Source organism: Muscardinus avellanarius (genome assembly GCF_963383645.1).
Source record: "Muscardinus avellanarius genome assembly, chromosome: 3".
Taxonomy (NCBI): domain Eukaryota; kingdom Metazoa; phylum Chordata; class Mammalia; order Rodentia; family Gliridae; genus Muscardinus; species Muscardinus avellanarius.
In genome coordinates, this window is record NC_137788.1 from 133,243,940 (window position 1) to 133,265,109 (window position 21,170).

At 46.3% G+C, this 21,170-nt stretch overlaps 1 protein-coding gene across 3 annotated transcripts in view; it reads left to right on the forward strand.

The window, feature by feature from the left end:
- MAP2K5 (mitogen-activated protein kinase kinase 5) overlaps positions 1 to 21,170 on the forward strand; it is a gene marked incomplete at both ends in the record, with an annotated part of 273,181 nt that overhangs the window by 227,189 nt on the left and 24,822 nt on the right. For all 3 annotated transcript variants that reach the window (XM_080690438.1, XM_080690439.1, XM_080690440.1), the window contains 2 exons: positions 4,900 to 4,961; positions 7,886 to 7,931. In XM_080690438.1, the coding sequence (XP_080546564.1) occupies positions 4,900 to 4,961; positions 7,886 to 7,931 (108 nt within the window). The remainder of the gene's footprint in view (positions 1 to 4,899; positions 4,962 to 7,885; positions 7,932 to 21,170) is intronic.

Genomic DNA, 21,170 nt, shown 5'->3' on the forward strand with positions numbered 1-21,170 from the left:
TCAAACTCCCTTCCCGTCGCCCTTCGCTGTCCTCCGCGGGCCGCGGGACCGCGCTGGAGCTGTGTAGCAGGCAGCACTGACCAGGTAGTTGCTGGAGCTTCTGAGACTCGGAGGCCCCTCCAAGAATTGCTTACTGGAATGCTTTATGGCCGGCGTTTCTATGGAACGGCCGCCTGCTTGGTAACAAGATCCAGCCTGCATCCCCTCGGCAGGACTCTAAAGTTCATTGGGGACCGGAGTCTCAGGTTAAGGCCTTTGCTTAAGGTTGTGTCTGCTGTATCCTGCCGCACCTCCATGCATAGAAGTTCAATAGAGAAGCATCCCCAAAAAGCCCTTAAGGTGAAATACGGCACCCGCGGTCTTAAAGAGAGTGACTGTTATTAACAGTTTAGAGTCAGTTTGGGCCAGAATTGAGAGTTATTAGTATAACTGCTTCTTCAATTCGCGTTTATGTTCTTGAAATGTGTTTGTCTGCGTTACCTGAACCCATATTTCACTGAGGACATTTTTCATAAGTACCAGCAACTACTTTACTGGCTTCTCTGAACCCCTTGGGGCGGAGCTCAGCCCCCTTCGAGTCCCACACGCCTTCCCTTCACGTGGGCCACAGGGAGGATGGAGCCCGGGCTGGTGTGCGCTGCCCCCCCTCCCCGCACGCTTGAACTAAATAACCCGATCGGCACTTTTTGGGGGGGCCTTTCACATCCTGAGCTACACTAACTTCTAATGTTGTGTGTGTGTGTGTGTGTGTGTGTGTGTGTGTGTGTGTGTGTGTGTGTGTTGGTACTGGGGGTATAACCCAGGGGCTTTCCACCTCCGGGCTATACTCCCAGACCTATTTTATATTTTATTTGGAAACATGGTCTCACTAAGTTGCTGAGAGCCTCATAAGTAGCTGAGGCTGGCTTGGAACCTGTACGATTCCCCTGTCTCAGCCTCCCAAGCTCTAGGGTTACAAGCGTGCGCCACCACACCCAGCCTTAATGTTATTTTAAAAAAGAGGAAAGAAAGAAAAGGAAGGAAGGAAGGAAGTGGCCAGGAGCAGTGGCACAAGCCTGTAAAACCAGTACTTGGGAGGCTGAGAAAGGAGGATTACAGGTTCAAGGTCAGCCTCCACAACATAGCAAGGCCCTATTTCAAAACAAAAAGCAAAAAAGGGCTGGAGTATAGCTCAGAAGTAGAATGCTGGATTCAATCCCAGGACCAAAACAAGAGAGCGAGGGAGATACCTTTAAGCCCTTCAGTGCGGCGAGCACTGCCAGGTGTATTTGCTTGCTGTCCTCTCCATTGCAGCCCGCGTAGCTTTGTAGAGATTTAGGTTCACAGAAGCCCCTTTGCCCAGGGCTTGTGCCATTTCCACCACCCCTACTAGCATGTCTTCTGCATCTGAGAAAACTCTTGAGCCAAGCCAGGCACAGTGGTCCACACCTATAATCCCAATACTTGGGAGGCTAAGACAGAAGGATTGCAGGTTTGAGGCCAGCCTCAGAAACTTAGCAAGGCCATGTTTTAAAAAATAAAAAAGAACCGGGCGTGGTGGTGCACGCTTGTAATCCCCGCGCTTGGGAGGCAGAGACAGGAGGATTGCACAGGTTCGAAGCCAGCCGCGTTGGCTTAAGAGACCCTGTTTCCAAAAATAAAAAAGTATAAAATAGGTCTGGGAGTGTAGCCCAGAGGTAGAAGGGCTTCCAGGAACCCCAGTACCACCAAAAAATAAAAAATAAAAAAGAGCCGGGCGTGGTGGCACACGCTTGTAATCCCCGTGCTTGGGAGGGCAGAGGCAGGAGGATCGCGCAGGTTCGAGGCCAGCCACACTGGCTTAAGAGACCCTGTTTCCAAATTTAAAAATATTTTTTAAATGGGTCTGGGAGTGTAGCCCGGAGATAGAAGGGCTTCCAGGAACCCCAGTACTACCAAAAGTAAATAAATAAATAAAAATAAAAAACAAATAAAAAATAAAAAAGGGCTAGGGTTATAGCTCAGAGGTAAATGCCTCTGGGTTCAATCTCGTACCACAAGAAAAGAAAGGAAGGAAGGAAGGGAGGGAGGAAGGAAGGAAGGAAGGAAGGAAGGAAGGAAGTAAGTTGGTTCTTCCTTGAGGCATTGAAGAGACATTAGATTTTAGAATGAAAAGAAGTACCTGGCCTTATGCATGTGAGATGCAGTTTCCCCACGTCTTTGATGAGTGATTCTCTTCAGGCGCCACAGAGATGATGCTGCCCTCGGTGGTGGCTCTGCAGAGTCAACGTGGGCTGGCATTTTCAGAAGTGAAATAAATTATTCATGGATACCACCCAGTGTTCCTTAGTTTTATACTAGGAGGAACTGAACAGGCTACAATATCAGGTCTTAAATAAAATTAACTGCCCATGTAAGACGCCAAATCGCCTCATTTTTTTTCTCATCCATGTTAAGAGCTCGTCTATAATTCCTTAAGTCACCCTTGATATCCTACTTCAAAATGAGGCCAACGTTAACGTCACGTTTTAATCCAGACCTTTGTAGAGAACCAGCCCGGAATTTTAACCATCTTGGTAAATATTCAGCCACATTATACAGCAGGCCTTTAATTTCTAAATATTGCATTTTCAATCTTCTTCTGCCCAGATGCTTCCAGTACCACCCTCTCCTAAAAGAAAGAAAGAAAGAAAGAAAGAAAGAAAGAAAGAAAGAAAGAAAGAAAGAAAGATCCAAAAGGGGATGATGCCGGGAAGCCTCTCATGGACCCGAGTTCCTAATGTCTGTGCCTCAGACTTCAAACTGTCTTTTTACTCATGGTTTTTGAGGCAGGAAAGTGTCATTTCTTGAACCGGGCCTTGTAGGATCTTGCAGGCCTGGTGATACATGGCTTTCCCAAAACAGGCCAGGGCTGAAATTGATGCCCTGTTTTATTTCCGCTCCTCACACCAATGGGACCTCTGTGGCCATTTTACGGTGCCTTTATCGGGGCTGTCATGTTCCTGCGTGTTGTCTCTTCTGAGTGGACAGTTTCATCCGCTCCTGCTTTTCATGTTCCCTCTCTAATGCCTGCCTGCGCGTAATCCTTTGAACTTGGCAAGATTTTATCCCATTTCCATTTTCCTTTGTTTTCCTTTGCTCCTGGAAACCTTTCTCCACTGATGAGAATTTTAAGTTTAGAATCACTAGCCATCCCTCCACTGGATGAAGAAAGATTCATTCAAGGAGGGTCAATAGGCAAAAATAAAATGAGAGAGAGAGAGAGAGAAAGAGAGAGAGAGAGAGAGAGAGAGAGAGAGAGAGAGAGAGAGAGAGAGAGAGAGAGGAGCGATTTTATTCCTCTTCTTCTAACCTCTTTGGGATATTCTTCTTTTTCTTTTGGGCTTCTCGGACCCCCTCAGTTCCTTTTGATTTAATTGTATTTTCCAGCAGTTTCCAATTGTTTGAATTGGAAACAAAGCCTTAATAAGAGTTCTAGTTAATTTTCTGTCTTGTAATTACCGATCTCATTTTTCTGATAATTGGCCACAGCAATTATATGTATATTTACTAATCACATAGGAGGCTGCGCAGTTGTCTCTATCTGCCACCATTGATAATGACACGCATATTGCAGAGGTGCTTTTACCATCTTCTTTTTTCCACTACATCAAAGCCATTTCCCCTCGTTCTCAGTAATGAATACATGCATGCATTTGACACAGTTGTGTGCTAGAGAAATTGTCTGACTCCCACCAAATGCTGCATGCTCTGAGTTTCTTGCCTGCAGCGCTGGAAGGTTGTATGTAATGATATATTGCTCATCCAAATGGCCACAGCACTCCAAAGCACAGTGAGATTAAAATAAGTCATTCCTTTGTTAATTTAAATAGGTGCATGTATCATACTTTGCAGGGCACTTTGTGTAGGGATGTCATGGAGGAAAAGAGCCGCCGAAAGGTATTTTTAATAGCAAATGAGAATAGATGAGAATGGAGTCATTTGCAGCTGCCTACTTTATGTGGCTTTCTTGTTCCAACTGTAGGTCTAATGAGATGACTGTTAAAGTACTCTGCAGTGTAATTTCATTACATCCTGAGCTGTTACACTATAAACACAGTGGCGCTCTCTGTCATTCTTGGAAAAACTCCTAAATTCTTAAAGCCTCCCCTTGCAAATGGTAATGGGCTTTGCGGTGGTGGTCTCGTCTGGTCGCTGGGTGGTTCTCTGCCCTTGTGAGGGACTCCCGCCTCCATTCCAGTTCTGTGTGGCCGAGGAGGTGGGAGGTTTTTCATTGTGTCCTTAATTGGCTGGATTTTCTCATACGATGACTTGGCCCAGGCTGGCAAAGAGACCGGGAAACAACTTCCTCGGTAAATGCCTATTACCAGTTCCAAAAAAGAAAAAGAGAGAAAAAAAAAAAATCTGACACCAACGTAGTTTCTTGGCAAGCAGTCGAATATACAAATAAATGTAAATAAACAGGAAAGTGTAAATAAATAGCAAATCCAGTGGAAGAAACAAAGGTCAACACAAGAATAATTTCACAGCTCTTTGTTAATTACAAGACCATTTGTGTGTTACTTAAATAATCATTAATTTCTCATTTACACTTCCCCTACCTTCCTTCCTGCCCCGTGGCTATCATTGTCCTTTTTCACCTCCCCTCCCTCTCTGTTCTCCCGTCCTCACCACTGCGAAATGCGGGTGGCTCGAAATTTGGCATTTTTACCTAACTGCGCGGAAGAGGGGCCAGCCAGTCTCTTTAATTGGATGGGGCCTTCTGCCATGACTCTTCTTTCTGTGGCTCCTCCACGGGGGCAGGGGAAGGGAGGGGTGAGACAGACAGAGAGAGAGAGAGGGAGGGAGGGAGGAAGGAAGGAAGGAAGGAAGGAAGGAAGGAAGAAAGAAAGAGGCGCAATTGTCCTGACTTTTGGTGACTTGTGTTTTCCTCCATCCCAGGATTCGCCCGTCCTTCCGGTTGGAGAGTTCTCGGAGCCGTTTGTGTATTTCATCACTCAGTGGTGAGCCTGTTTGCAAACATGCCATGCCCTCAATGTAAATGATACATGCCATTAACTCGGCGGCTCCGGGAGACCTTATGGCTCTCCCTGCTTCCTTTTGGAGACGGGAGGGACTTCAGGGCCTTGGGCAGATGGGGCAGCAAAGCCGAAGAACTTGTTTAAATTATGTAAACGTTATTTACACAAAGGGTCATAAACATACTTCTGAGGCTTCTTCCTGTTTTAATAAACTGCTGTGACTCGTCCTCCTTTGAGCCCAGACACTGTTGCCATCCTGGCTTTTTTTTTTTCTTCTTCTAAGAAATATACAATTTTATAGCCCCTGTTGGATAGATGTATGAAGTTGATTTTTATTAACGTAACCCCAAGTTACCCATAAAATTGTCTGTCACTTAGCCAAAGCAGCGTAGTTTATTAATTCATCGGATTTTCAGTAAATAACTTTTATCTTTGGTTATATTTGAGACACCGTACTGGGGCTCCTTCTCGGGCAGTGCTGATATCTGGCCAATCATCTGATCGGGCCCACTTGAACCCTTAAATTGCTGAGAGAGGAACCCCAGGGTTTAGACCCCAAGGAGCCTCAGCACCTCAGAGCGTCCCCTTGTCATTTCACGTACCCCAGAGGAAACGATTCATTTTCCCGCCCAGCTCCCCTCCCAGCTCTGCTGTCCTCCTTCCACAGGCAGGGAGGTCTTTCTCTCGCTAGCCCTTCCCCCACGGCCCCTCTCCCTGCCCTGCAGCACTCCTGTGGCCTGGGGAACGCCCTCTCCTTCACCCCAGCACAGGGCATCACCCAGGAGAGGAAGTCGGGAGCCCAGGAATGACTGTCCCCAAAGCAGAAGTCAGAACCCACAGTGTCTCCTGGAGCTCCTTTAGGACTACTTGGCTCCACTCTGCCTCCTTCCCTAAGTCCCCCAGTGCATGGCCAGGGGTGCAGATCATGGCCAGCCCTGACCGGAGGAAGCCTCCAATCCCGGGCTGCAGGAGGTGGCCCAGACTGCGCCAAGCTGGAGGCCATGCGCTCCCCTCCCCCATGATCCATCTGATGATTACACTAAAGTGAAACCAAGAAATATTCCTTAATATAAATGTCAAGCTTTATCACCTTTTTGACTAAGTGTAATATGTTACCTCTTAATAAAAATGTCGCGTACAGTTTATATTCCCCAGGGGGAAAAAATGTGGAGAAGAAATTCCCGCCCTCTCCCCCAATTTAAAATTTTTAACACAGTGTCTGCTTATTTAAAATAACTATATAGTATTCTGTGGCTTTTAGGAACTGTTTTTGTTCCCAGAACCTTTTGTTCCCAAAGCATTCCATGCTGAGAAAAAGCATACGTATTGATTAAACACTGGACTCCCGAGCTCTTGAAGCTCACTGATGATGTTAGAGCCTTTACCCAAATTATATATATATATATATATATATATATATATATATATATACTCTCTTAGTTTCCTTTAAGTAGAATTTCTGAAAACATTAAGAAGCACATCATAGGAATGCCCCACTTTGAAGTATAAAAATTGAAAAACAAACTGTGTAGTTCCTATGCTGCTTGGAGCCCTGGTCCAACCATCCTGCTCTCCTTCGGCTCCAGAGACTTTGGGCTCGGGAGGACTGCTCACCTGGCTGTGTGGTCTGAGGCCAGCCCCGTCGTGGGGCTGGCCTGGGCAGCCTGGGAGAAAAGCGGATATGGCTTGACTGTCCTCTCCAAAAACTCATCAGCTGTTAGGTAAAAGTTTTATGGAGACGGGGAGGGATAACCTGTGTCGAAATTTCCACAGATGTCAAGCTGAAACAGAAATGATAGTGGGTAATAGCCTTGTTTTCCCAAGAGATACAGCTGCTTTGGAATGTCAGATTAGGACTGTTACCAACTCCACTGGCGAGACAGCTTGAATTACTTGCTAATGGATGCGGTATCTGAGAGGTGCATATGGTTATTTATAGGGAAGGCAAATGTCCTTGATGTCATTAATGGTTCATAACTACGGTTCTCTTTTACCAAATGATCATTAAATCCCTCTCTTTAAAAAAAAAAATAGTGCTGTCAGCAAATGCAGAGATTATGGGAAGGGCTTCCGTTGCCTTGTTAGAGGGTGTCTTAGCTAGAGAGAAGACATCTCTCTTCTTTTCCAAGTGACCGAAGCCTGTCGTGCCTTCACCGCACAGGCGCTCCGAGTTTAGAACAAACACGGCCAAGTAGGCAGCCACCCAGGTCACCTCAGTGCCGGTTCCTGGTCCTTCATCCCATAGCTAAGTCCATGCTACAGCCACTAATTAGAGCTGTTGGATGGAAGACAAATAAATATTTTGCTTGAGGAATGTGATTCTTAAACAGCTTTAAAAAAAAAAAAAACAATTTAGCTACCCCACAACCATTGAATGAATTATCAGTCTGCTTTGTAGCCAAACTAAATGCTAGTCAAAATAATATGTAAGAACCCATTTGTAACGTAGTAGCATTATCTGGTTTCCTGACCTCTTTTATATACTTGACTTGCCACTGGGAGTAATAGTGAAGGAATGAGATGATTTCTCATTTGACTTGACAATCGTGGCTATTGTCTTACTGTCTTATCCCAGTTACCAAAACAGAAATGTGCTGTTCCCGAAATTTAAGATTGAAATAAAATGATAACTGAGTCAGAGAGAGAGAGAGAGAGAGCATTGCTGCTTTAACTGTCTTACAAAAGTAACTGAAAAAAAATAATAAACTTTGTGTTTCTGATTCATAAGTTCCCTAGAAATCTGATAAAGGCCAAAATAAAAGAAATATTTGTGTTTACTTGGACCAGGAATTAAATATGATGATTTTGAAAACATCTAAATTCAAGGGGAAATAGTGGTGGAAATTAACAGCCAAAATTTACAAGCGATAACGATAATATGACGGTGTCTGTCTTTTCTACTTCAGCATGCGAAAACAGCCAAAAGAAAGGCCAGCGCCTGAGGAATTGATGGTAAGTAATTTTTTTGGTTATATTAGAATTCTCAAGGTTTATATTGATGTTTAGCCTTCTGATGAAAAGACTACCAGGAAGTTTAAAGTCCAGAGACTGGAAGAGCGGCATTATTTACTTCTTTAGGGTGGGTGTTTTTGAAGCCCATGCCCTTGATACGGTTTTTACTTTAAAAAAAAAAAAAACATCACCTTTTTGAAACTTAGTGCAGAACTCTCTCCTTTTGGCCTCACTCAAGGGCCATGAACTCCACATCTGCTGTCAGATCTTTTCAGAAACCAAAGGCCTGGTAACAGAGAAAAGGGTCAGCCTATTTTTGGTACAGTCCTCCAGGAAATTCCACATGTATCCAAGGAGGACTCCATACGGGATTTCCTAGAGGACTGCACCAAAAACAGGCTGACTCTTCCCAAGGGAAGACCAAAGATTGGCTGCAGAAGATCAAGTGAACGTGACTCTTTGGCCTTTCCTTAGAAAGCGACGCTCCGAGGCTGCTGGCGCCGTGTTCCCAGCTCTAAGGCAGCTTTCTTTGATTGCAAATGACAGTTTTTACTCAAGCAGGGAGAGGAACAGAGACGCTCCCTAACAGTTTCCAAATGGTCATTTATTTAGTGCAGATTGTTGATTTGACGATGCACAAGCTGTTAGAATGACATTAGGATGGAACATTAGTAAATAATAATTATAGTCTGCTCTTTCCGATGTTTTGCACACCACGCCCTGTCTTCAGCCGTCTGCGGTCAGAGCACACCTCCACCGAGTTTCTTCACCTCTTTAACCAGTGTGTGTCTCACAAATACCAGCTGAGAGGTTTCCATCCTATGTTCCATTCTAATAAACACCCTAAGCGCCCCAATTTCAGATTTCACTCTCGCATATAGAATCCCTTTCCCTTTCGATTGCAAGTACTCTCCAGGTAGAAAAATTTTTTTCAGGTTAGTTTCAAGTTAAAGTTCACCCCTAAAACCTCTACAGTTTATAACCAGACAGGGTTCACATCTAGAATAAACTGGTGCGGGTTTGGGCGTTTGGGGGGGGGGTTGTTTTTGTTTTTGTTTTTTGAGTGGTTGGGTTTGGGTTTGGGTCTGATCTCTTTGATGACTGGGGAATTCTTGCAGTTAGTCACATTTGAGAAAACTTGGAACAGGTTCTAGAGATGGAGGCCCATTTACCTTGTACATTATTATGCTATGGCTGGGTAGTTCAGCTATTAAAACAGAGGAATAGGGTTTCATAAAACAGATATGTTTGTAAATGTGTGTTCCAAGGCTGCAGTGAGTTGGCCACTTATAAATAAAACATCTGCAGGTCATGCATAGACCCATAAATGTATACGGATGTGTGTGTGGGTTAAGAACACCTCTCCAGGGTAGCGAGTCATAAAGACAAGGCTAAAGGGTGAGTCGTTTCAGCACCTTGAAAGCAAGTGGATGTGGATATATGTGTTCTTGTGTGTGGGAGGAGGATACCTATTTAGATATATTTCTTTATACTCTGGTGCATGTTCTTCCACATTTTTTAATTAACAAATGCTAATAAATGATAAAGTACAATGAAAAATACAGGCACTGGAATCACCATCCTATACTTACTCGAACACTCGCTAGTTAAGACTCACTGTGGTGTTTTGGTTTTGATTTTGGTGTTGGTTCTGGTTTTCCTGGGTTGTTTGTTTTGTGATACTGGGGATGGAATCCAGCAGCTCTCTACCACAGCTGTATCCCAGCCCTTTTTTTTTTTTTTTTTTTTTTTTTTTTGATACAGGTTCTTACTAAGTTGCCCAGGTCGGCCTCAAACCTCCTGTCTCAGCCTCCTAAGAACTGGGATTGTAGGCATAAACCACTGTGCCTAGCCACTTGAGGGGTTTTTGTTTGTTTGTTCTTGGGGTGTGTGTATGTGTGTGCGTGTGTGTATGTGTTTGTGTCTTACTAGGCATGAAGACCAGGGGCCTTCTACCACTGGGCTACAGCCCCAGCCCTGTTTTTTTTTTTTTTTTTTTTAATTTGGAGACAGGGTCTCACTAAGTTGCTGAGGGTCTCACTAAATTGCTGAGGATGGCCGCAAACTTGTGGTCCTCCTGTCTCAGCCTCCCAAGTATGTAGAGGCATGTGCCACTTTTCCCAGCTAGTTGGATGTTTTATTTATTTTTATTTATTTTTGTGATACTGGAGATGAAACTCAGGGGCATTCTACCTTGGAACTATACCCCCAGCCCTATTTTTTATTTTTTTATTTTGAAACAGGGTTTCACTGAATTGCAAAAGGGCCTCACGAAGTAGCTGAGGCTGGCCCCGAACCACAACCCTCCTGTCTCAGCCTCCCAAATGCTGGGATTACAAGCGTGCGCCACCACGCCCGGCTGGTTGGATCTTTTAAATGGTGCTTTCCCATGTCCTGTCTCAACTAACGGTGCTCCACTCATTGTCTCCTCCATCACCACAGTGTGTGTGTGTGTGTGTGTGTGTGTGTGTGTGTGTGTAACTGGAGATTGAACCCAACAGTGTTCTTCTTCTGAGCTACATCCCAGCGCTATTTCATTTTTCATTTTGAAACAAGGTCTTGCTAAATTACCAAAGCGCTGGCCCCTAACCGACAATCCTCCTGTCTCAGACTCCCAAGTACCGGGATTATAGGTGTGTACCACAATACCTACTCACTGTTTGGCTTTAGAAGAACTTATTTTCAGAGGTCTAGCAGTAGTAGTAAAGCACTTCTCATTTGGTAAAGTCTCAGGGAAGAGTCAGGAAACAAGGGAAGGATGGGGTGGTCAAGGAGTTGAGCCCTGCCTACCTTTTGCCAAAAGATCAGGCCCAGAAAGGATGGGAAACTTGCCCCTTACCTTAAACTTGAGTCACATCCTAGGGACCGAGGCTTAAGAAATGAATCACACAGGACAGTTTTTTATTCCTTCTAGCATATTAATGGCTTTAATTTTTCCTTTTCCCTCTCCACCCCCAACATATTTGATGGTGCTCCCATCTGGAAGCTGAGAGCCTCCTCTAGAATACACGGGCTGAAGAGGACATTTGTCACTGTGGGTGGGGCCGCGCCTCTCACAGAAGGAGCAGTTTATCTGACTCCCAGGCGTGGTAACTCCAGCCAGCAGGGTGCCCGTGCGAGCTGCACTTTCACATCAGCCAAGAGGCAGGCCCTCGGGATTGTCAGAGTTCCTCTGTGGGTTTGCATTTTCCAAATGTGAAGAAGAAAATCAGAGGTGGAGCTGGGTAGAAATACTGAGAATTTCACTATTCAGAAATTCACCATTTGGCCGGGCGCGGTGACGCACGCTTGTAATCCCCGCGCTTGGGAGGCAGAGACAGGAGGATTGCGCAGGTTCGGAGCCAGCCGCACACGCTGGCTTAGGAGACCCTGTTTCCAAATAAAAATGTAAAAATAGGTCCGGGAGTGTAGCCCGGAGGTAGAAGGGCTTCCAGGAACCCCAGTACTACCAAAAAAAAAAAAAAAATTCACTATTTGGAATTCTCTAGGTTCACTATTTGGAAACTCTTCAATGAACTCCAGGTATAGTTCTGACTGTTGAACACAACACATTGCAGCCTAAGAAAATCAGAATGCAGGTCGGGCCAGACAACCCTGACTGATGCCTTGGCCCGGCTGTGTACATGGTGGATGCTCAAGTGGTCTTTGTCCTTATCGGTGAGGTTACCATATATACCAGGATACCCAGTGCCAAGTCTTAAAGTCATCGTCCACGTCAGCCTTAAAGATGAAGTATTAAACTCTGTGTGTGTGTGTGTGTGTGTGTGTGTGTGTGTGTGTGTGTGTGTGTGTTTTACTGGCAGTTGTCTAAGCTACACCCCATCTCTATTCTATTTTTCTCTTTTGAAAAGGTTTCCCTAAGTTGCTGAGAGTCTCATGACATTGCTGAAGCTATCCTCAAACCTGCAATCCTAGCCGGGCGTGGTGGCGCACACTTGTGACCCCAGCATTCGGGAGGCTGAGACCAGAGGCTCACAGTTCACAGACAGCCTCAGCTACTTAGTGAGGCCCTTTGCAACTCAGTGAGACCCTGTTTCAAAATAAAGAATAACTGCCGGGCGTGGTGGCGCACGCTTGTAATCCCCGCGCTTGGGAGGCAGAGACAGGAGGATTGCGCAGGTTCGAAGCCAGCCGCGCACGCTGGCTTAGGAGACCCTGTTTCCAAATAAAAAAATGTAAAAATAGGTCTGGGAGTGTAGCCCGGAGGTAGAAGGGCTTCCAGGAACCCCAGTACCACAAAATAAAGAATAAAAAATAGGGCTAGGGCTGTAGCTCGGAGGTAGAATGCCCCTGGGTTCCATCCCCAGTACTACAAAATTTAATAGATAGATACATAGATAGATAGAAACATCTCCAGTACCACCAAAAAAAAAAAAAAAAAAGACAAAAAACTGCAATCCTCCTGTCTCAATCTCCCATATACTGAGATTACAGGCATGTACCACCATTCCTGGCCAAGATTAAACTGTTAAAGCCATTAAAACTCCAGTGTTAGAACTCTCTTATTTATTTATTTAATTCCCTCTACTGTGTGTGGTTCTTCAGATGGCTGTCAATTTTATGTCCTAACTCTAAGTCTTACAAGACTGGACCGAGAAGCTCCCTTAACACTTGGATTTTGGGGAGGCCAAAGTCCATCTGAGCTCCAGTTGTCCAGCTGTGAAGTTCTGTAAAGAATTCACTCCATTTCTTCATTGACAGCCGCATCCTCTCACCAGATCCCTAGACCAAGTCAGCGGTGGAATTCAGCAGTGTTATAGACACACTGCTGTGTGAAGAGTCTTGTGTTAGACCCAGCAGAAGATGAAGAGTAAGCCACATGTGTGCAGCCTTGCCGGGACTCGGCAGGTACACAAAAAAACTAGGATGAGGTAACCGTTATAAAGGACCTGCAGAGCCGGGCACGGTGGCGCACGCTGGTAATCCCAGCATTCGGGAGGCTGAGACCGGAGGATCGTGGTTCCCAGGGAGCCTCGGCTACTGAGTGAGGCCCTTCGCAACTCAGTGAGACCCTGTTTCAAAATAAAGAATACAAAATAGGGCTGAGAGTGTAGTTCAGAGGTACGATGCCCCTAGGTTCCATCCCCAGTGTCACAAAAAAAATAAAAAATAAAAGGACCTGCAGAGTTCTGTAGGGATCCCGCCGAGGAACCGGGGAAACGCTATGGTAGTATTTGAAAAGGGCTTTTAGATAGGAAACCTCCCCCCAGTTCTTTTTCCTCCTGTAATAATGATTCTATTATTGAAGTGCCCACTTTGAAGTCTCACTGACAGAGTCACAGAGAGACCAATGGCTGTGCTGCCCGGCTTTGTGGCCCGGAGCCAACAAACTGAGAAAAATAAATTTTCTGGAGGTTGAGACTCTGAGGAGGTGGCAGGTAGCACACTGAGCGGGCTTCAGACTCCTGGCGTGGGGGGAAAGTCAGCTTGTGCCAGTAAGAAGTGATTGGTGGGACTGCAGCAAGAGAGAAGAAGAACGCAAAGGTGGTAGAGAAATACCCCCGTAACGTAATAATCACATCAAGGAAACAAAGCACAAAAGCAAAAACAGACTTAAGAAGAGAGACCGCCAAAGAAGGGCGCACTGAGATGGGGGTTCTATCTGATTTTGCTATTCAAATGATATGTTTAAATATTTTTAAATGAGAGGGATCCGACGAGAAGCGTGATGTATAGTCCTTGCCTCTGTAAGCCATAGAGAATGCCTCCGAGGAACTCCGCTCTCCCTAGGTTCTCTGGCAGCTAAGGTGAGCCATGAGTGAGCGGGGGGGCCTTTGCCATGCCCCTTCCCGTGTTGCCCGCAGCTCGGGCAGTAACCTGTCCCCTTCCACTCCAGCAGCGTCATCTGCAAAACCAAGGGACAGAGAGTGCTGGACCAGGCCTGGTCCAGGGCTCTGTGGCTTCAGGAAGCCTGTTAGAGCTCCTAAAATACAGAATCCTGGGTGCATGGGGAGGTTTGCTTTTTTTTTTTTTTTCCTGAAAAGAAATTCATGGCTGTCACCAGTTTTTCAAAGGAGACCATGATGACCCTAAATGATTGTTAAGCTCCCTGGCTACCTTCCCCATTCGGTTCCTTAGCCTGTGTAGCCAGGAGCTACAAGCAGCTCTGGAGGGTCGGTCATTCACCAGGAGCTACAAGCAGCTCTGGAGGGTCGGTCATTCACCGGAAGGATGCTCATGCCGCGTGGGGGAGGGGAGAGCCCCACCCCCACCCCACGGGACTCAGCAGGCCTCCACCAGCTGGCAGGCAGCCCTTTAACCTCCCAGCCTGTCCCGGATGAGGGCCTTGGCTCCAGCAGGGGGTGAGGGCTGCGGGCACCCACACACTCACAGTTTGGGCTCCGAGTGCCGTACAGCCTTCTATGCATTTAGAGTATTTCCAGGAGCTGCCCATGTCTAAGCTCTATTTAATGGAATCTATGCATAGTAAGTAATCAGGTCAGAAGAAGCAGCATCCCGGTTTGAGATCAATCGCTGGCTAATACTTTATCTAGGCCACTTTATTATCTCATGCTGATCCGATTCCTATTCTCCTCTTCCTCTGTAGCGTGCACTTCGGCTATGGGGAAAGTACGTATCCCATACATATTAAAAACATATACCCATTCTATCTGTATGTAAATGCGTGAGGCACAGCTGGATATTGCAGAGGAGTTTGATTTACTAATAGTTATTATCTGTTCTAGCTGTTCAGTGGCAGAGAGAATTTCAGAGGAACAAGCTGGCGCAGAAATTGCCTTTATGCCATTACTACACTGCTTTAGTAATTGTTGGAAAACATGGCTTTTCTCCTTAGGTTCTAATAATATCTGTTATTTTGCGCATTTCTTGTACACTCCAGAGCAGGGCGTCCTCGGCTAGGTCCTTCCTCCGGTTTGGTTTTCCATTCGGGCTCCTCACGAAAACCAGGGACGCTGTTGGCGATTGAAAGTTAACGTTTTGCTTAGAAAGCAAGAAGATAGTGGGACCGGAAATACTAGAAGCAGGTGTGGGTCCTAGGGGGCAGGTGCCGGTTATCATCGACGTCCTGCTTTCAGAGTCTTTTTTCCCTTCCTCTAGTCCCAGCAGCTGAGACTTGAAGGCACCTCCTTACTCAGTGAAGGCTTTATGTATGAGAGGTGGTAATTTTGGGGGGCTAATAAACACCAAACTGCTCTAGAAAAATCTGTTTAAACATTTAATTACTTGCAAAGAGATGTTAACTTGTTTAACTCCTCTAAATTAAATTGTCACTTGTAGCTTTTCTGCTTTCCCAACCCTGATTGTAATTACATTTTCGGTGGTCTGGTTGGTTGTCCTCTCAGTTAATCAAGGTATACGATAAATTGGGCATTTGCGCGTTCCCTTTTAAAAAGCAGAAGAAGCACTGTGTTTGAGTTCTGTCCCCCCCACACTCAAAACTCCAATGTGACTTTGGGGTTCGCATCAAATGGTTTCGTTTGCCATTCTTAGACCCATGCCTTCTGACCACTGGGAAAGACAGAATGTACTGGACAATTAAAAAGATAAATTTTTGCCGGGCGTGGTGGCGCACGCTTGTAATCCCCACGCTTGGGAGGCAGAGACAGGAGGATCGCGCAGGTTCGAAGCCGGCCGCGCGCGCTGGCTGGCTTAGGAGACCCTGTTTCCAAATAAAAATGTAAAAATAGGTCTGGGAGTGTAGCCCGGAGGTAGAAGGGCTTCCAGGAACCCCAGTACCACAAAAAAAAAAAAAAAAAAAAAAAAGATAATTTTTTTTAGCCAGGCTTTCTGGCGCACACTTGTAATCCCAATACTTGGGAAGCTGAGCCAAGAGGATCACAGGTTTGCAGCCAGCCTCAGCAGCCTCACGAGGTCCTCTGCAACTCAGTGGGACCCTGTTTCAAAAATATAAAAATTTAAAAAAACATAGGGCAGGGGGTGTAGCCCAGAGGTAGAATGCCCCTGAGCTCAATCCCCAGTACCACGCACACACACACAAAGATAATTTTTATTAAGGCTACTGCAATAGAGGGAATGTTTGTTATTTAGGAATGGCTGGAAAGAAGGGGAGGGGCCGTGGTTTGATGGAGGCAGGGGAAGGGAGCCCTCAGGAAGTGGAGGATGGGAGAGAAGGACCTTCTCTCCATGAGAGTGGGCAGTCCTTTGTGGTTGATAGGAAGGTCGGGGATTCTCCTGTGACCGCTTTCTGGAAGTGCCCGACTGTGAGGGAGATGGCGTCACCACCACCTTCCACTAAACAGGCCAAAAGCGAGTTCCCAGTTATTTTGAGCCAGGGCTTGCCCGTGCCCTCCACACCGAGATGAGGAAAGATATCGTTCTGCAGCCCCATGGATAGGGCTCAGGGTCCATTGTGCTTGCAAAAGTGGAAGCCTTTAAAAATACTGATGATGGTTAGCAAGCACTGTGGGCTCGCTGCACTTGTGCACCCACTACACTTAGCTCTCACCCGAGTCACGTGCTGCACGTTTTAAAATGGACTTTTAGAGCCAAGCGTGTGTGTCTGGCCACCTGTTCTTCAGACGTCATTTTGGGTTTGGACTATTCGTTTTAATGGTGCATACAAAGCAGCTCATCTGCAGAGAGAAGTCCTGGCTGGGTCCCACGAGCACATCACAAGAGCATGGGGCTCCACTTAGGGTCCAGGTGACAGCCACATAATGATTTTTTCCTCCGGTTCCGAAGGCCTTTAAAATCATCTGTTTGTGTCGGCTTATAAATAGGACTCCACCAATAAAGAAGTTGCTTTTAGCTTTTTAATTGCACATAATTACAACGGCAGAACCACTGTCTGGATGCTTGAGATCGCACTAAATCAGACAGCTTTAATTTGAATTTTTGATGACACGTTAGCACTTCAGCAAGAACAGAGAGATTATAACCCCAGAAAACAGGCTTTGTTTTTCCTTAGATGTGCCTGCTTAATCTTTTCATGAGTCTTAGCAGATAAACATATATGTGTGTGTGTGCACATGTGTGAGCGTGTGTGTGTGTGTGTCTTTATATGTATGTACATGGTAGAGAGGTGCAGAGAAAGCCTGTCCTTTTCGGATCACTGGCAGTGTTAATTCCCTCGTTAAGGATAACTTTCCTCCATCACTCAAGTCTAGTCTCGGTGGTGATTGGCTGTTTATTAAGGCTGTGGTTTGAACCCGTGCCTGCAGTGCTTCCTTCTCGTCTCCCTGGGCTGACCGTCACCCTCACAGCAGCTCCTTGGGGTCCCTGCATCCTCTGACGGCAGGAAGTGTGATCACCGCGGGTGCGGTAGTCAGCCCGGCTCTTCTTAGGTGCCATGCTGGTCCACTGGGGGCCACGGTGGGTCATGGAGTTTGTTACAGTCTGGTTCCTCACTGGATGCTACTTCTGCTGTCTGGGTGGTGACCGCAGCTTCCAAGGCCCTCCTGTCCCCTCGCCACCAAAGCCTTCATCCTCTTCCCTGCAGCTTTGCCCCTTTGTTGGGGGCTTGCCCCCTCTCTCGGCCCTCCAGAATATCTTGTATCAAACTTGGAACAGCAGCTGGTAACATATTCCTCTTCTCTCCAGAGTTGTTCCATGTGATACACAGTTCTTAACCCTGTCTATCCATCAGAATCATCTGGGAGGGCCAGAAAAAAGGTGATAGCAGATGCCTGTAATGCCAGTACTTGTGAGGCTGAGACAGGAGAATCGCAAGTCCAAGGCCAGCCTCAGCCACTTAGTGAGACCATAAGCAAACTTAGCAAGACTCTGCTCCAAAATAAAAAGGAGTGAGGGGTGAGGGTGTAGCTTGAAGGTAGAATGCCCTTGAGTTTGGTCCCCAGTACCAAAACAAATTAAGACAGAAATGCTAGGATCCTAGCCTTGCGTAAAGGACCTTTGGCATTTGGGTACGAGAGCAGCCACTCTTTAAAATATTTCAGAGCTCTCTAGGTGACTGCAAGGAGCAGCCAGAGGTGGAACTCACTGGTATAATGAAACTCACTTTCCTCTCCAACTAGATTGTGAGTTCCTTGAAGGAGGATCAAGACCTCCACAGGTCACTGTCATTCAGGCAAGACACTGTGGACCACTCTGTGTGTACTGTTCTCAGGTCTAAGTCCGTAAAACACTGTGCTCAAGACAAAAAAGACATGTGCCTTGCTCTCTAGGACCTCACAAAGCCAAACAAACTGACCCACGAACAAGGAATCTTCAGATGCTATGATTTACAGCAGAGGTTAGGCTTTTGTTTAGCTGGACGTGGGGGTGCATGCCTGTAATCCCAGTACTTGGGAGGCTGAGACAAGAACATTACACCTTTGAGTCCAACCTCGGCAACTTGGTGAGACTCTGTTTCAAAATAAAAAATAAAACAAGGTTGAGGGTGTATAGCATAGAGGTAGAATGCCCCTAGATCCAATCCCTAATGCTATTTTTAAAAAAGCCTTTGACTTCCTGCTAGGCGAGTTCATCTAGGTTTGATCAAATTTCTAGATTTTGCAATATTTGCAGAATAATATTCAAAGCTGTACAACGTGGGCACCGCCAATCAGAACAAGCACCAGGGTCACCTTCTTGTCCTCTATGTATAGAACAGCCAGGAATTGTTAAGCAGGTGTGGATCTGTAGCACCATGATCTTTGCCATGCATTCTGTCCACTGGAGAATTCACCTCCAACTGTTAATTCCAAATCGAGAGGTCACCAGAGAGCCAGGACCTAGAGGAGACCACCTGGCCAGCACCATCTTCGCCTGGTTAGATTAATGGCAGGGGACCCCAAAGTCTTTATCAGCACGTCAGATACATGCCACCCACCCCCAGCTCTTGGGAATAGTGGATTAGGTTGAAAAAGACCAGGGACATTGAGCCATTTGAGGGGGAAATATAAAAGGATCTTAAAGCTAGTCCTTGGGAATTGGGAATTGCTGTTGAAGGTAGCAAAGTTGTTTTCCTGTGAGTGTACGCCAATAAATAGATGTGATTCTTATCAATTATTAATGAGTCTAACCAGGAATTTCAAAGGCTGAAAAAATATTAAAAGCCTCCTATTTACAGTTGTAACCAGCTGGATTTGTTTAATGGGTTGTTTGCTTTTTAATTTGTAGCAGTTTTGAGAGAGACCTTTGGGGATCATGAGTCTTGTGGCTTTAGATACACAGTTATTTGGGGGGGAGACCAAATCAGCCTGCAGACAATTTGAGGTTCACGTAGCCATTTAGAGACTGCAGAAAGGCAGTGGAGACATTTGGGCCGTCCGTCCTCTATTTAATTTTCAAGATTAGAATTAAACATTAGGCCTTGGTCTACCGAGAGACATTTGCAGGAGCTTGGACTAGTTTCTTTCCAGTATCCTAGTTTACCGCTCCTCTGTTCTCTTGATATAAATGGTCACTGATTCTGAAGTAGGAGAATAGGTACCCTTCGTTTATTCGTGCAAAGGTTCCCTTGACACAAATAAAAATGGAATTTTCAAATGTAACCCGATTAACTCTTAATTGTATACCAATAGCCTGTGTGTGTCTCGGCTCCCTCAGAAGGCTCCAGAATGCCCTGCATCTCTTCTCAAGTTGGGGGGAAGGGGGATTCAATTAATAGCAGGACTTTCTAATTGTGGGATCGCCGTGGAGTTGACAAAAATTTGTATAAATAGGGTGCATTTTTCCACTTAAGAGGGCTGTGCTGAAGCATTTTTAATTGGATTTTCATGGTGATTGACAGCACTTGATTATGACAGTAACTTTATTTGGCTGGACTGCTTTAGCCTCTTGTTCAGATTTTTCCATCAAAGCTCTTTTTTCTCCTCTGAATCCCCAGTAGAGCAGCAGTCATTGTGGAGGAGCCTTTTAGCACCTTTGTTATGGGCGTCCCTGGTGATGATTGGGCCCAGCTGGTAGTAGATAAGAAAATGTTCCTTTCACAAAGCGGCTGTGTCTCCTGCCTCTGCGGTTTCAATAATTTTAAGAGCCCCCAAAACCTGTTGAGGATTAGAAGTAGCTTTAGATGTGAAATGAGTGTTAAGTATTAGTAATCGGGAGATTAGGGCCCCAGGGACACGGAGAGATAAACAACCGCAATTAAGGCAGATCTGCCGATGTAAACAAAATTTAGCAGAAACAGATGCCCTAACCATTTTGGGGGATTGATTTGAGGGCACCAAGGAATCGATTTTTGTCTTGTTTACACTTTCAGACCCCTGTGATATACTGGAAGGCTAAATATTTCATACAGCCTGTTTTTAGTTAATTTTTTTTTCCAGCGCCTCACAGTAGGCGCCTCTCCGCTCACAGTGACCAGGCCTGAGTTTATTCTGCATTCACGGGGAGCAGCTAATTGTCTATGAAGGGCCCCCGTGTTTAAATGGGCTTGACAGGAATTTAAATTTTGTTTCAATCAACCCCTGTGCTCACAGCCTGCTCCAGTTTCTAATTTTTAAATTAAACATGATTTTTTTTTTTCAAGCCACAGCCTTGCCTCTGGAATACTTTTGCTCTAACTCCCGGGAAGGCAACCCGGCAGCCCTGGAAGGCTGGGTTACCACGGGGCCTGCGGCCCCCGCTCTTCACTCAACACTTCTTCCTCCCAAACTGAGTATTGCTCCCCCCATCAGGGAGATCAGGGGGTGTCACCAGAGCCATGCACCCCCACTTTCTGCCTTCTGAAAAGGCCCCTTCCCGCGCTTCTGCACCGGCAGCCACCGCAGAGCCCAGAAAGTGGGTTAAGCACCAAGCTCCAGAGGTGAGAGAGGCTGCGAGGGGCGGCCAAGCCACAACCCGCTGCACTGTCCAGACCGCCCTTACACAAGCCCTTTCTGCTCTTGTGAGGTAGGAGAGAACGTGCCCTGGGCATTGCAGACTAGTTCCCGATCGGGGCTCGTAGGCCCTGGTCCTGACCCCGGCAGGCCGCAGCCCTTCAGGGACCATGAGGTAGACACACCATGCATGGAATGGGGGAGTGGCCGGGGCCTTCCTCACCTCCTCTTCTCCCTCACCTCCTCCTCTGGCCTCCCACACCTCTTGGCCTCAGCCACTCCTAGACACCTGCCTGCCCGATGGGTGCACAAGGCCACAGTCCCCAGACGTCCCAGGCATTCTCACCTATACCTGCAGGGCCGTGCCCTCTGCCAGGAATCCCTCTTCCTTGCTTGGGCAAGGTAAGCTCCTGCTTCACCTCCAAGACCCAGCCTTTCTGTTGCCTCCCCTGCCTGCTCCTGTTGGGCTGGTGACTTCCTCTTGCAGGGCACCCTTCCTCTCGGCAAGTGCCTCTGCTAGTGTGCTACTCCCACGTCGTGACCAGGACCAGTA